General features: G+C 37.2%; 1 protein-coding gene across 3 annotated transcripts in view; it reads right to left on the bottom strand.

The window, feature by feature from the left end:
* Positions 1 to 10,160: 10,160 nt before the first annotated feature.
* Positions 10,161 to 14,031, bottom strand: part of smpd3.S (sphingomyelin phosphodiesterase 3 S homeolog) — a 240,408-nt gene continuing 236,537 nt past the window's right edge. For all 3 annotated transcript variants that reach the window (XM_041561112.1, XM_041561114.1, XM_041561113.1), the window contains exons 5-9: positions 13,617 to 13,772; positions 12,853 to 12,942; positions 12,201 to 12,264; positions 11,533 to 11,695; positions 10,161 to 10,913 (exon numbers count right to left, since the gene is read on the bottom strand). In XM_041561112.1, the coding sequence (XP_041417046.1) occupies positions 10,812 to 10,913; positions 11,533 to 11,695; positions 12,201 to 12,264; positions 12,853 to 12,942; positions 13,617 to 13,772 (575 nt within the window). In that variant the 3' untranslated portion in view covers positions 10,161 to 10,811. The remainder of the gene's footprint in view (positions 10,914 to 11,532; positions 11,696 to 12,200; positions 12,265 to 12,852; positions 12,943 to 13,616; positions 13,773 to 14,031) is intronic.

The raw sequence follows: 14,031 nt of genomic DNA on the forward strand, positions 1-14,031 counted from the left end.
TTTAAATTGTAGTCCATTGTGTTTAGTATGGAGTATTATATAATACACAAAAGCCATGAATATCTTGTAAATTATATCCATATAAACGGTGAGTTCTGATGTCATCAGTTATAAACGGTGAGTTCTGATGTCATTTCTGTCACATGACTCACTGAAATTTGTGTATTATAATAAATAAAGTACCCCCAGTTGCAAAATATGAGGATATTAGAAGTTACCTTGGAGTTCCATGACCTGTATAAAAACACTCGGCCTTCGGCCTCGTGTTTTTATATGGTCATGAAACTCCTCGGTAACTTATAATATCCTTATATTTTACAAAAGGGGGTACTTTATTCACTATATATAGTTCAACAAGCTATTTTCATGTACAGGACAGGTAGACTCCAATAGAGAGTAGTACCACCTTTTGTCTAATCTTGTATTTAAACAATACTTTATTAATATTGTTTTTATTATAAAGGTTTTAAATTAAAACACAATGTATATTTATTAAGAACACAGCATGGTGAATGTATCTATTTTGAACACTAGAGGGTGTTCTTCACTTGAAACAAGATACTATTGTATAACTCTGCTATGTGAGTTCATCACTGCTTGATTGGATAATTGCTTGAGAAGGTGGCAGGGCCGGAACTAGGGGTAGGCAGAGTAGGCAAGTGCCTAGGGGGCAAAGCTTAAGGGGCGCCAGGCACGTACCTTTCACTACCTACCCCTAGTCCGGCTGATTGAGTGCCGCTCTTCTCCGCGCGTACATGAGGGGGAGAGCGTACCTGGAGAGGTCAACCGCTTAGTGCGCATGTGCGCACCTCCTATGTGTGCGATCAGTGCGCATGCGCGCGCACTTCCTATGTGTGCGGTGGAAGGGGCGTCACGGCTGGCTGGGTTGCCTGGGGCGCCCGGCCAGCATGGCCCGGCACTGGAAGGTGGAGCATTGTATGGTTTTCAATTTTGTACACAGGTTTGGCTAACTACACTTGAGAAAGGGTCCTTGCTGACTCGAAACATGTAGTGTATTTTGGAATAAATGTTTTGCAGCACAGTACTGCAGATGCTTTGTGGCCTCCTTCATACATTCATTACCAAATATGCTTCAGTTTGTACGTTACCTCTATTTCTCCTCTTCAATCATTATTTTTACTCCAGCATCCAGGACTTTGCACATGTTGCATTCATCTTCTGGACCCTAATCATTCCATCTCTTAAAACCTCCAGCCTTTCAAACAATACTTAAAACCTACTCTCATTCAAGGTTTTAACTTACTGTAAGCCCCTCTATAATCCCACACTTTTGGTTTTCCATTTATCTCTATGCTGGAGTTATTTCTCCAGTGAGTTTGCATTTCCTTGTCTTGAACTTGCTACTTTATCCAGAGGAAAGACAAAAAAACTCTCAAGAGTTGGAAAATTATTTCTTATATCAGCAACAGATGAAGGGTAGTCTTAGTAAACTAGAAAAAGTGGCCAATAACTTATCTATAGCATGTTGCAGCAGCTCCTTTGGTATAAGCCAGACCTGGTCTACTCAATGGCCAGATTGCCAGCCCAGGCTTGCTTGAGTGGTGTATTCCATCAAAACCTGTGCCCTTGTTTGTATTAACAAAAATAAAATCAGATAAAATCAATAGATGCTACACTGTAGCAAGCAGTCCAATATAGTTTCAGTACAGAGACAGTAGTACATGTGAGAACCTGATTTACATAGTAGTAAGTTAGGTTGAAAAAAAGACACACGTCCATCAAGTGCAATCTTTTAACCTTTTTTAACCTGCCTAACTGGTAGCTGATCCAGAGGAAGGCAAAAAAACCCATCTGAAACCTCAGAGGCGGAAAAATTCCTTCCTGACTCCAAAAATCGGACTAGTCTCTGGATCACCTTGGTGAGGCCTCATCTGGAGTATGCAGTGCAGTTTTGGACTCCAGTCCTTAAGAGGGATATAAATGAGCTGGAGAGAGTGCAGAGACGTGCAACTAAATTGGTTACAGGGATGAAAGACTTAAATTATGAGGGTAGACTGTCAAGGTTGGGGTTGTTTTCTCTGGAAAAAAGGCGCTTGCAAGGGGACATGATTACACTTTACAAGTACATTAGAGGACATTATAGACAAATGGCAGGGGACCTTTTTACCCATAAAGTGGATCACCGTACCAGAGGCTAGAAAAGAAGAACTTTCATTTGAAGCAATGTAGGGGGTTCTTCACAGTCAGGACAGTGAGGTTGTGGAATGCACTGCCGGGTGATGTTGTGATGGTTGATTCAGGTAATGCCTTTAAGAATGGCTTGGATGATTTTTTGGACAGACATAATATCAAAGGCTATTGTGATACTAAGCTCTATAGTTAGTATAGATATGGATATATTTTATTTATGTGAAAGTAGGGAGGGGTGTGTGTATGGATGCTGGGTTTTCATTTGGAGGGTTTGAACTTGATGGACTTTGTCTTTTTTTCAACCCAATTTAACTATAACTATGTAACTATAACTTGTACTGTGAGCTATCTTTCATGATAGTATACTGTATATATAGCCCAAAATACAATAAAAATTGGATTTGCCTTGAAGGGTTTACCATTGTAGCAGTCGATGGCTGTTTATTTCTACCACTGCATGCTACTTCTGTGAATTATTCTTTACCGACACTGATACATTGCAGTATGTTTTACAATGAAGATAGTCACCTTCCTTAAGAAAATTGTTGATTTGTTACCACTAATTTCTTTTTAAATGCTAATACGGCCACTTTGGATGTCTCCTTGTTGCATACTGTCGCTTCCTAGTTTTTCCTTGTTTTAGGTGAGTACTGTACAGAAATTTTAAAGGGGTTTTTCATCTTTGAGTAAACTTTTAGTATGATGTAAAGAGTAAAGAGAGATATTCTGATACAATTAGCAATTGGTTTTCATTTTTTATTTCTGTTTTTGGGTTACTTTGCTTTATTCAGCAATCTGATTGCTAAGGTCCAAATTACCCTAGCAACCATACCCTGATTTGAATAAGAGAGGGCCTGAATAGAAAGATCAGTAATAAAAAGTAGTAATATCAAAAAATGTGTAGCCATTTCTTTAGGTGGGGTGAGTGACCCCCATTTGAAAGCTGGAAAGGGTCAGAAGAAGAAGGCAAATAATTAAAAAAAACTAAATAATGAACACCAATTAAATAGTGGCTTAGAATTGGCCACTCTATAACTTGATAAAATTTAGCTTAAAGGTGAACCACACCTTTAATGCAAATTATTGCATTATGTCTTTAAATTTTTTAACGAAAAATATGAATTGTGTTACTATTTCCAAGTCAGTGATACAAGTACAACTCTAAGGGGCACATTTACTAAGGTTCGAATATCGAGGGTTAATTAACACTCGATATTCAACCCTCGAAGTAAAATCCTTCGACTTCGAATATCAAAGTCGAAGGATTTACCGCAAATACTTCGATCGAAGGAATATTTGTTCGATGAACGATTAAATCCTTCGAATCGAACGATTCAAAGGATTTTAATCCATCGATCGAAGGATTTTCCTTCGATCAAAAAAAGCTTAGAAACCTTATGGGGAAGGTCCCCATAGGCTAACATTGAAGCTCAGTAGGTTTAAGGTGGCAAAGTAGGTAGTCAAAGTTTTTTTTAAAGAGACAGTACTTCGACTATCGAATGGTCGAACAATTTTTACTTCGAATCGTTCGAATCGAAGTCGTAGTCGAAGGTCGTAGTAGCCTATTCGATGGTCAAAGTACCCAAAAAAACTTCGAAATTCAAAGTTATTTTACTTTGAATCCTTCACACGAGCTTAGTAAATGTGCCAGCAAATGTCACTCTATATATATCAGAATAATATATTCAGTATATTCTTCCCAAATAAGGCCACCATATACAATACATTGCTAGATTAAGACAATTATTATTTGTGTACGCCTCTAGTCACGCAGTATAAGTGAGGAGAATGAAGCCCAGCACTTTTACACATAGAAGAGACTTCACAACTACGCCAAGTTATTATGGGTAACTATAATTATCCAGACATTGCCTGGAGAAGAAGAGTCAAAAAGTGCAAACAGGTTTGTAAATATAGTATATCTATATATGTCAGAATACTATACAAGTTCATTAAATAATAATATGAACTTTATCTCTAGCATTTGTGTGGGTGAGCAACTTGGGAACAGTGATCATAATATTGTCTCCTTTCAGATTATGTTGCAGAGACCACTGTATAAGGGAGAAACTACAACACAAAATTTTAGACCTGCAAACCTTGCCAGTCTCTGCAATATATTAACTGAAAAACACTTTTCAAATGATTAAAGAAAGAAAGAAAGAAAATGGAATGCTGCTCAACAATATACATGTAAATACAGTATTCCTGTAGTAGGCAACGAATGATGTCTCAAAGTTAAAACCTTATGGTTTTATGGTTAGCTATGAGGTTGATAAGAAAAAAAAATGTGCCGTTATGCAATCAAGTTAGCCAAGCCTTCTGAGATTTTATTAGAAGAAAGAGGCCAATAAACCATGAAGAAAAACAACCAGTCTAAAATACATAATAAAAAAGGCATGGCAGTGAGGAGCAAAATGAAACCAGAATTATTTTTTAAATATGTAAATAGTAAAAAAAAGTTGCAAAAGGGAGTGGGATTCTCAGCAGCAGAGCAAGATAAATTGGTTGATGAGAACAGAAAAATACAGAGATTCAAATCTCTTATTTCCCTTTAGTCCCTACAGGCAGCACTTAATGAGAGAGAAGCACTCCTCACCTGTAGGTAGGATTAGCCCACACCAATTAGAAGTGGCTCCTCCCCTATAAAACTCCCAGCAACCCCCAGGCTCTTCAGTGTTTTTCCTATCTAGGAAGGATACAGACCGCACCATGGACAACAGAAAGAAAAGATCCAAAACCATTCTCCAGGGCGCAAGACTCTGGCTATGCCCCTTGGAGTGAGGTGACATGACTATGTCAAGCAGTGAGGGACTGGCAAAAAATAACCCAGCTACAAAGTGCACTGCCCTGCTTGAGGGTGTCGCACCACCTGCGGTTTTCCCTCACTGCGAAGTCCCTCTAAGCACCTGCTACCTATCAGGCCCTTCCGGAAGCCTTGGCGGAAGTAGGACATAACTGGAGAAATAATGGAGCAGTTTGTTTGCCACATGGTTTTTTGACGCATTGGCGCACGGCGTCATTTCCATATCAGCGTCAAAAAATAATATAATCATAGCAAGCTTTCAGAAAATTTTAGTTCCTTTTTCAAGCTGATTACAATGAAGCTGTGGTGTTCTCTGGTATATAAACAACATTCAGCTCATAGGTGAAATGGCCAACAAAAAGGAATATCAATCTATGTGTAAGGTATCAAAGTCATTTTTGAGGAGATCTGCAAGAGACAAGCAGATAAGGTACAAGATAATGTGGGTCAAAGAGGCTGAGTATGAATTAGGGCTGAATTATTGGAGTGTAGAATCAAAGTTATTTCATATGATCTCTTAGTCCATATCCAGACATATTGGTATTTCTGACCTGGTGCAGTCCTTTCTGCATAAATCCAAGGCCAAGGTTTAGACCTTTCTTCAGAGAATTGAAAGTTTCCATTAATTTGTATTCCCACACTTTTCTTTCATTATCTGTTTTAAAATTGCCCTTAAAAAACAAAATTCTTAAATTCTTTATGGAGTGATGAGGGCTATTGAGATGATTTCCTATTGGTGTGTCCAGTTTTTTATTGGTTATAGTGAATCTTTGTGTGTATTTCTCTTTCTTAGACTTTGCCCAGTCTCTCCTTTATACAGTACCCCTATTATGCATTTAGTGCATTGTATTAAGTACACCACATTGGAAGAAGAACAGTTGTAGTGACCATAGATGCTGTATTCCTCTAATGTGTCCGGAATTGGTATTTTGTCTGAAGTCAGGATGTGTGTGCAGGTTTTGCATTGTTTTTTTTGCCACAGGGGTATGTTCCATTTTTGGTGGGTGCAATATGGCACTTCTTATTATTAGTGACTTTAGGTTGGGAGGCTGTCTGACTGCTAGGAGTGGTGGGTCTGGGAATATGCTTTTGAGCCTCTCGTCCTTATGAAGAAGAAAGAAAAAAAAAAAACAAAGGAAACAATTTTTTTCATACACAAGGTCCATTTTATAAAACAAGACCACAAGGAAGAGGCATCAGATCCAGTAGGGATACAATTTCCTCTTACAGGGGAGAACAACAAAAAAGCAGGACGTCTGGGCTACAACCAAAGACCTTTTTCCTCCTAACGCCAGGCCAGTAGGGGACAGAATAAAGAACTTTGTATCAACCTTCCATTTTAAAAGAACATCTTTATTTTATTCTACAGACCCTACCGTCTCTAGGCTGGATTGTAAACTGGGGAAAGTCAGTAATCTTTCCAACTCAAAAAAAAATTTTTTACCAGAAGGAAAATGTCAAAAGATAATTCAGAAAGTATCCCTGCTTACTCAAAGTAGAACTTTTTACTTAATCAATAGAAGCAATCCCTTGAGCCAAAGCCCATGCAAAATCACTACAAAACTTGATCCAAAATTGGAATCAGCAGGAAGATTCATTGAACCAACGTGTTGTCCTTCCAGTTCAAGTAAAAGAGTCTCTCAACTGCCACAAAAACCTTCAATAAGGAACCAATCTGTTTCCAAAACTGAAAATACAATTACCAGGGATGCAAGCAAATGTGGTTTGGGATCCCATTTAGATGGCTGCTACAGACAAGGTCATTTGGGTCCAAACTTATTTGCCAACCTTCAAATGTGCTGGAACTAGAAGCAGTCTGGAGGTCAATTCTGGCCTTCAAGCATTCCATAAGACGTCACTCAGTAAGAATCCACACAGACAACATAACAACAGTGAATCAGTGATAGTTAGCAGCAGAGGCTCACCAGGGTCAAAACCAGGCTCAAAAAGCCAACAACCTTTAGAATTAGCAACAAAAATATGTTCTTGGTCCGGAAACAATCTGGAACAATCTGGAATTAACAGCAAGACATATAAGAGACTCCACAAATACAATAGCAGATTTTTTTCAACAGAAAAATTCACCAACAGAATGGAGTTAAATCCAGAGGTGTTTTCTCAAATCTGTGGCCTATGGGGGATTCTGGAAATAGATCTTATGGCTACAAGAAAGAACAACAAAGTGAATTTTTTCCCTAAAAACAAACCAGGAAGAAGTGGCAGTGGATGCCCTGATACAGCCCTGGAATTTCAAACTGGCATTACCCTCTTGCAAAAATTGCGAGGGTAATCAAAAAGATCTAACAACAACAGGCAACAGTAATTGTAATTACACCAGCCTGGCCAAGAAGAAATTACTATACGGATCTGCTACAGTCAACCTTGGCCTTTACCAAAAAGGAAAGATCTACTACTACAAGGTCCAGTGCAACATCAGAACCCAGATGCCTTAAAGTTGATGCCCTGGAAACTGAGAGGGACATACTAATCCAGCAAGGAATTTAATCCAAAGTAATTAATATCCTGCTGCAGAGCTGGAAAAGAATCACTAACACTATATACCAGAGAATTTTGGAAAAAAATCAGTTCCTGGTGTAAGGACAGAACCATTTCCCCAAAAAACAGCTTCAGATGGAACAATCCTGGATGTCCTTCAGGAAGGTTTTGAAAAGAAATTGGCACTGAACACAACGAAAGTTCAGATTGCGGATTTGGGGGCCTACAGGGGAAATCATTGTCAGAGCACCCTTAATCAAAAGATTCCTCAAAGCAGTCTCCAACTTGAAAAAATTCAACTTGAAAAAATTCAAATGCGTCCCTACTTGGGAGCTTGATGTCATATTAAAGGCCTTTAACCCTTATCAAAGGCATCATTGTTCCATCTAACAATTAAAACAGCTTTTTAGTTGTTTTTCCCAATAATCTTGTTAGAATTAGAGCTAGTTAGTTAATATGGGTATATACAGTAAATATAGATTATATATGTGAGTGTATATATTATTTGAAGGGGTTAATCTAATGGACATTTGTCTTTTTTCAAGCCTAATTAGTTTTTTTCAAGCCTAATTAACTATGGAACAAACTGACTTTAATGAACATAAAGCCTTACTTTCGCCAGTGAAATTCATGGCCCAGTGTTTTGATAGTGATTACCTTTATGAATTAATATAAATATTGATGGGGGCGGACTACAGCATATAACATTAAAAATATGAAAATGCGTTTATACATGAGAGTAGGTGTCAGCCACCACAATGATGGACAGCATTTCATACTACTAGATGCTGAGAATGGTGCATGATTATAGATCAGCAAGCACAGCAAACACAATAGGAAAATATGATGTCCTACTTCCTACTAGAGGGCTGCTATCTAACTAACCTGTTACACTGCAAAAAACAAATCACTGACCCAACCTACCATAAAAATTCTTCACTCAAACAATAACAAGACCAACATTTTTAAGCACCTACTTTCTTTATAATAAAAACATTGGTCAAGGCCATATTTGAACTCTGGACAGTTCTGGAGTCAAATCAAATATTGCCACCGGTTTTTAGAATGGGTTGAAGCTTAACAGACATTCTGGTCTTAACTGACCCCAATCACTGTAATTAGTTCTCTACACATCTCACATGGTTGAACACTCTTGGGGGTGCTACTGTTGCTTCGAAAGGCACATAATGAATGAAGCCTCTTTTAATCATCCACAATCTGGTAAAAGGATTAAGATCAATTGTAGACTAAAATGAACTATTAATGTTCAAATTGTTCTTGAACCTAGTGAGGAGGCCCCTCAAAGGACCTTGAGGATGTGACATTTAATTTCATGTGGCATATGATGGAATACCATCCCTGAATTCCTCCAGAGGGGATCTTTGCTCAATCTCTATAAAAATAAGTTCAGACTCAGCTCAAGACTACTTCTTGGGGCACTCACATAACAGCTGACCCTAATTACCTCATTAGGCCTTAAAAGCCATTAGGAGATGTCACCTTTTGCAACTAAAGAAATATTTAACTACCTTTTGCAACACTCCAAACTATAGGCGACTCAAAGGATAATTACTTAAAAAAACATAAGCAACAGAGTGAGGATTTTATACAATAAGATTTTAGGGGCAGGGTCCTCTTTACTTCTTTTATTGGTTATTGTTTTGTATTCTGTATATGTATATTAAATGTATATAGCCATTTATAATACAGTACTGTGACATATGCTGTGCTTCATAAATACAGTGAAAGCTCAATTTTAAGTACCTGATTTTTGATCCCACCAATTTATAATGCATTTCAATGAGTGTATTTCCCTGATTTTACATACAAGTTTTGCCCTGATGTTCCCAATAATGGCTGTTTGTCCTTCGTGAATGCTATTATTAGTGAAATAAACAGGTTTAAAATACTAACCAGATGAATACTATTCCATGGTTCTGCAGATTTCTGCTTTTCACATAAAATTAACTAAATATGGAATTTGACCATTTTAGTTCACACAAAGGCTCATTGTCAGAGCCTAAATATTTGTCAGTTTTGATGCACTTGCCTTAAAAAACTACGTAACTTTAAGTCCTGAGTTATGTCAACCTTTTTTCTAATGTCTTTATTTTGAGCATCTCAGGCATTTAGTTCCTTGACAAAGGAGTGTTCCACTTGGACTATATAAATAGTGTTTTCAGCATGGATGCATTTCACCAACTGCCATCTTGTCTTTCACATAGAAACTCCTCTGAACTATTGTGTGGTCTGTTTATATAAAGACAGTCTGGAGTTCACACCAATAACCTGTTATTCTTTAGTTTGAAGTCTGCCTCTCTTCAAAAGCCATAATGTATACAATAAGGTAATGGGTGTCACTTCTAGCCCTCTATGCCCCATCTCATGCAGCATATCCCTATGCCAGTACCTATAATAAAACAAAATATAAATAAATAAAATATAAAAATGCTATTGGTCACTTTGGAGGTCTGTGATAAGTAGTATTATGTATTATTACCTCCGCGTATCGAAGCCATATTTTACCCTTTAACCAACCAACAGATGTGGATTTCATAATATCTACTTAGGTGGCTCAGAAAGTGGATAGAAAATTCTGACAAATCCACCTTTGTTACTCACATACATATTTTTTCCAAAGACTTTTTGTAAATACCTTGAGAAATAGAACCTAATGTAGCACAGCATTCATAAGATTTCAAGATGATGAAATCTGGGTGATATTTTATTGTGTAATCTCTATGGCCATTAAAAATTAAAAGGAGATCAGAAATTTCTGAAAAGCAGATATAAAAGATTTAGCTAATCAGTGAAACTGCATTTTCCTTTCTTACATTCCTGGTTAGATCCACCTCCTGCGTATCCTGAGGTAATTAATATTTTCCTATTCTTTTGATTATGATGAGCGGCATGCAATTATAGCACATGCTAGTGGAATGATCTGGACCTACAGCAAGAGAACAAAAGTAAAAAGTTAAAACTTCTTTTTTTTCTTTAAGATATACAAAATTATGCAAAAGAAAAAGAAAGAAAAAAGAAAACAGAACAGCATCTCACGGTTACAAACTAAATTGTGCTATATAGTGGTATAAAAACAACTTGGTAAGAATGGCACTGGTTCTGTTCATGTTTCTCCCTCTTTGTTCAATTGTGGAGAGGTCACAGCTTGCTGTGGGAGCTGCTCTGATATATTTTTTCTTCATCGGGTAAAACTTCTGAGCTCCCATCTGCTATCTGTCCGCATCATGTAGTCAAAATAGTGGAGACATTTGCGGCTCCTTCAGGATGCTCCAAACTTTGGAGCTCATAGTAAACGTGGGCCATACATGCTATCTCATTAATTATAGTTGTTTAATGTTTAGGATTCTTCTTCCCCTGTGGAAACTGTCAGTCGCATGGCTACTGGCACATGGTCTGTTAGTCCAGCTAGCTGTGTTATAAAACTGTATTCTTCTACATCCTATAAAGGCAAAGATATTGGATTTAGGAACCAGAACAACATATTTATTAAGGCCCACTTTAAAAACAGTCAGAATAATATGCAGTGCCTTTTTTTTTACTTTTTCTAAGGGGGTTATTTATTAAAGTCAAAAAATTTTAGTTTTTTGCTATAAAATTCAAATTTTTAAAGGAAAAAAACTTGAATTTTCCGAGATTTATTATATCCCAACACTGCAAAAAGTCAAAATCTAAAAATTTGCCATCTCGGACCTGCCAAGGTTTTGTATAAGTCAATGGGAGAGGTCCCTATTAGATTTGGAAGTTTCTGTGGTCTGCTTTGGAATTAGCCCTGAAAATCTGACTATTTCAGGGGTTTTAGGGCAAAAATCTGGAAAATTCAGGTTTTTCGGGAAATAGCCCAAAAAAAATAGTGCGATTTGCATAGAAAAAGTATGATTCGGGTTTTTGCTCGATTTTATCAAGTTTTTCCCCGATCTGATTATAACAAGCTTTTTTTTAATAATAAATAAGGTCAATCGTGGATTCTACTTTGGTCGGAATTTTTTAAATTAAATAATCAGAAAATTTCGGATTTTGATTAATAACCCCCTAATGTTACACTACTTATGTTCTCTCACCACTTTCCACTCCATGTTGAGTCCCTCCTCTGTAAATAACATATAATCCACCCTGCGTCCACTGCCTTTCAATGGAACCTTTCTTCCCTTCTGGTTGGGACAATGGTTTTTGCTGGCGGGATACACTAAATATTCCTTCCTGCCTTCTTCATTTTCCAGGACTCTGCAAAAGATCATTGTAAAGTGTTTTTACCTTCAGTCGCACTGGGTGTAAGTTTGTATTTGACCTTTGTATATTGCTTATCTCTGGATCCTTCCTTAACAGAAACAAACATATACTACTTTAATATTGATTTAATTGTTCACCTATAACCTGTTTTCTAACAGAACAACTTCTTAAGGGGCATATTTATTATGCCGCGTAAAACGAAATTTGCCGAAAAAACTGTGTAAAATAAATGGCATGTGAATGCCAATATTATTTTACACTGCTTCAGGTGAAAGTCACATAAGAAAAAACGTGTAAACATTTTTTACACGGTGCAGCCTGTCGATGTGTGGTGTATTATCCCACTGTTTTTTACACAGCATAATGAATATGCCCCTTAAAGTTTTATTGATGACTTGATGGATATCACACAAACAGCACTTCCTTGGAAGGATATCTATATTTATCTGTCATGCAGTTTGAGTGGAACCCAGTATATGGCAGTATTTCCATTACTTACTTTTGCATATTATCTGGGCTGCAAACCTCTTCATCATACAGACCCTCGGGGTCCAAAAGTGTTCCTGAGGAAACAGACAAAGACTCCTTTCAGTTAATTGCTTTCCAACCAACTCCTGCTGAATTGCATCCCTTTCATTAATTTCCTAGATTAATATTTCAATTTTTGTTTCATTCATTATAGAGTGTATCTTTACATTCTTAAAATGTCATTTAACAGGGCACACATTTACATGACTTCTAGCAAAGTTTAAGTGTTTCAGGTTCCATGGGTTTAGATTAACTTACATGCCTGTTGATCCTCACTGCATCTCTCTCTCCAAAATTTGTTTGGGGATGAGAACCAATATTGATTATAAATCTATCACAATAGTGACATTGATGCCTCGGTCACTACTACAACTATTACTACTGAATGCAAAAGGATGATTGAAACAGAGATAATGAAACATACACAACTGTGCTTTGCCTCACATTTCATCCTTCCATCACAGGACAGCCAGTCACACCTGAGATTTTAACCACTGCAAAGAAACAGTGTTAAAATTGATCCATCAGCATACCAGTGTCCTCCCTGTATACCATGTTACAGCAAGCAGGCACTGACAAAGTACTTTCCCATGTCATTTCACACCATTTTTTTCATGATTTACCTATTGCCCAGGGTTTTTCTTCCCCTTGGCTCAGCCGACATGGGTCCTTGTAATGTGTAAACAAAGAGTGTTGCTGCTCCAGTTTGTCCTCTGTGTGCACACAAATAAAATAAACAACCTTACACTGGGATTGCAGTTACAGCCATAAACCTAATCTTATTGACTGCTCACTAGGACCTTCAAGTCGATTATTCCATAGGTACACTAAATTCCAAATACTTATTTATTTACAAATAATCCACTACAGCATATTGTAAAAGTTTAAGTTCTAAAATGAATTAAGTGTGATGCCTCATTTAGGTTCATAATGCTATTCTAACGTGGAAAGTGCTATCCAGGTTCCAATGAGTACCTTCTGCTTTTTAGGACTTTTACAGGTACCAAGTACAGTTTCAGTTGTCCCCAATTAAAGCACCTGCCTTAAACTAACTATGTCATATAGATGTACTGTATGGTGATAGTTCACATGTGGAATACCTGCTATTGTAAGTTTTTTTTTATACATCTGAAGTATAAATGGCAGGTCTGATATTAGATCCTATACCTGTATATTGAATATTGCTACTGTCTGAAACAGTTACACTAAATTCAAATTTTTAAACAATGTCACATAATCTATTTAAGTCTAGATGTACAAGCGTGCCACCACTTCATATTGTTTATTGATTGGTCATTTTTTAAGGAAATCTTTTCCATCTGTACAGTGTTATAGACTCACCAATCCCTAGGTGAACACATTACTGCACTTTTCTTACAGCCAATACCTGATGAACAGTTGTCAAAGTTAAGGTCCCCACAGATAACATCAAAAACCACCAGTTCCTCCTGGTTTGCAGTGCTGGAGGAGGAGGTAGATTTGCGGAATTCACACACCCACTCTTGAAGCATATCTAATTGCTCACATCGGGTCACTGCATCTCCTGCCAGAAAAAAATAATTCAAATTACTGAGTCCTTCTTTTGCTACAAAAATGGATAGGCCTAATATTTTTGAGGCTTATGATTGAGCAACTATATGGAGCATATTGTAATGTGTTTCGTACCTTAGATCAGGCATAGAAATTATAGTTTGTTCACTTTCTGCTAGACATTTCTCAATTTTGTTCAGTTCTCTATTATTGCTTTTCTTGATGTGTGGGACTGATTTATCAGTAAGTGCTATATCATTCCATTATTCAGG

The sequence above is a fragment of the Xenopus laevis genome, chromosome 4S, assembly GCF_017654675.1.
Source record: "Xenopus laevis strain J_2021 chromosome 4S, Xenopus_laevis_v10.1, whole genome shotgun sequence".
NCBI classification, from domain to species: domain Eukaryota; kingdom Metazoa; phylum Chordata; class Amphibia; order Anura; family Pipidae; genus Xenopus; species Xenopus laevis.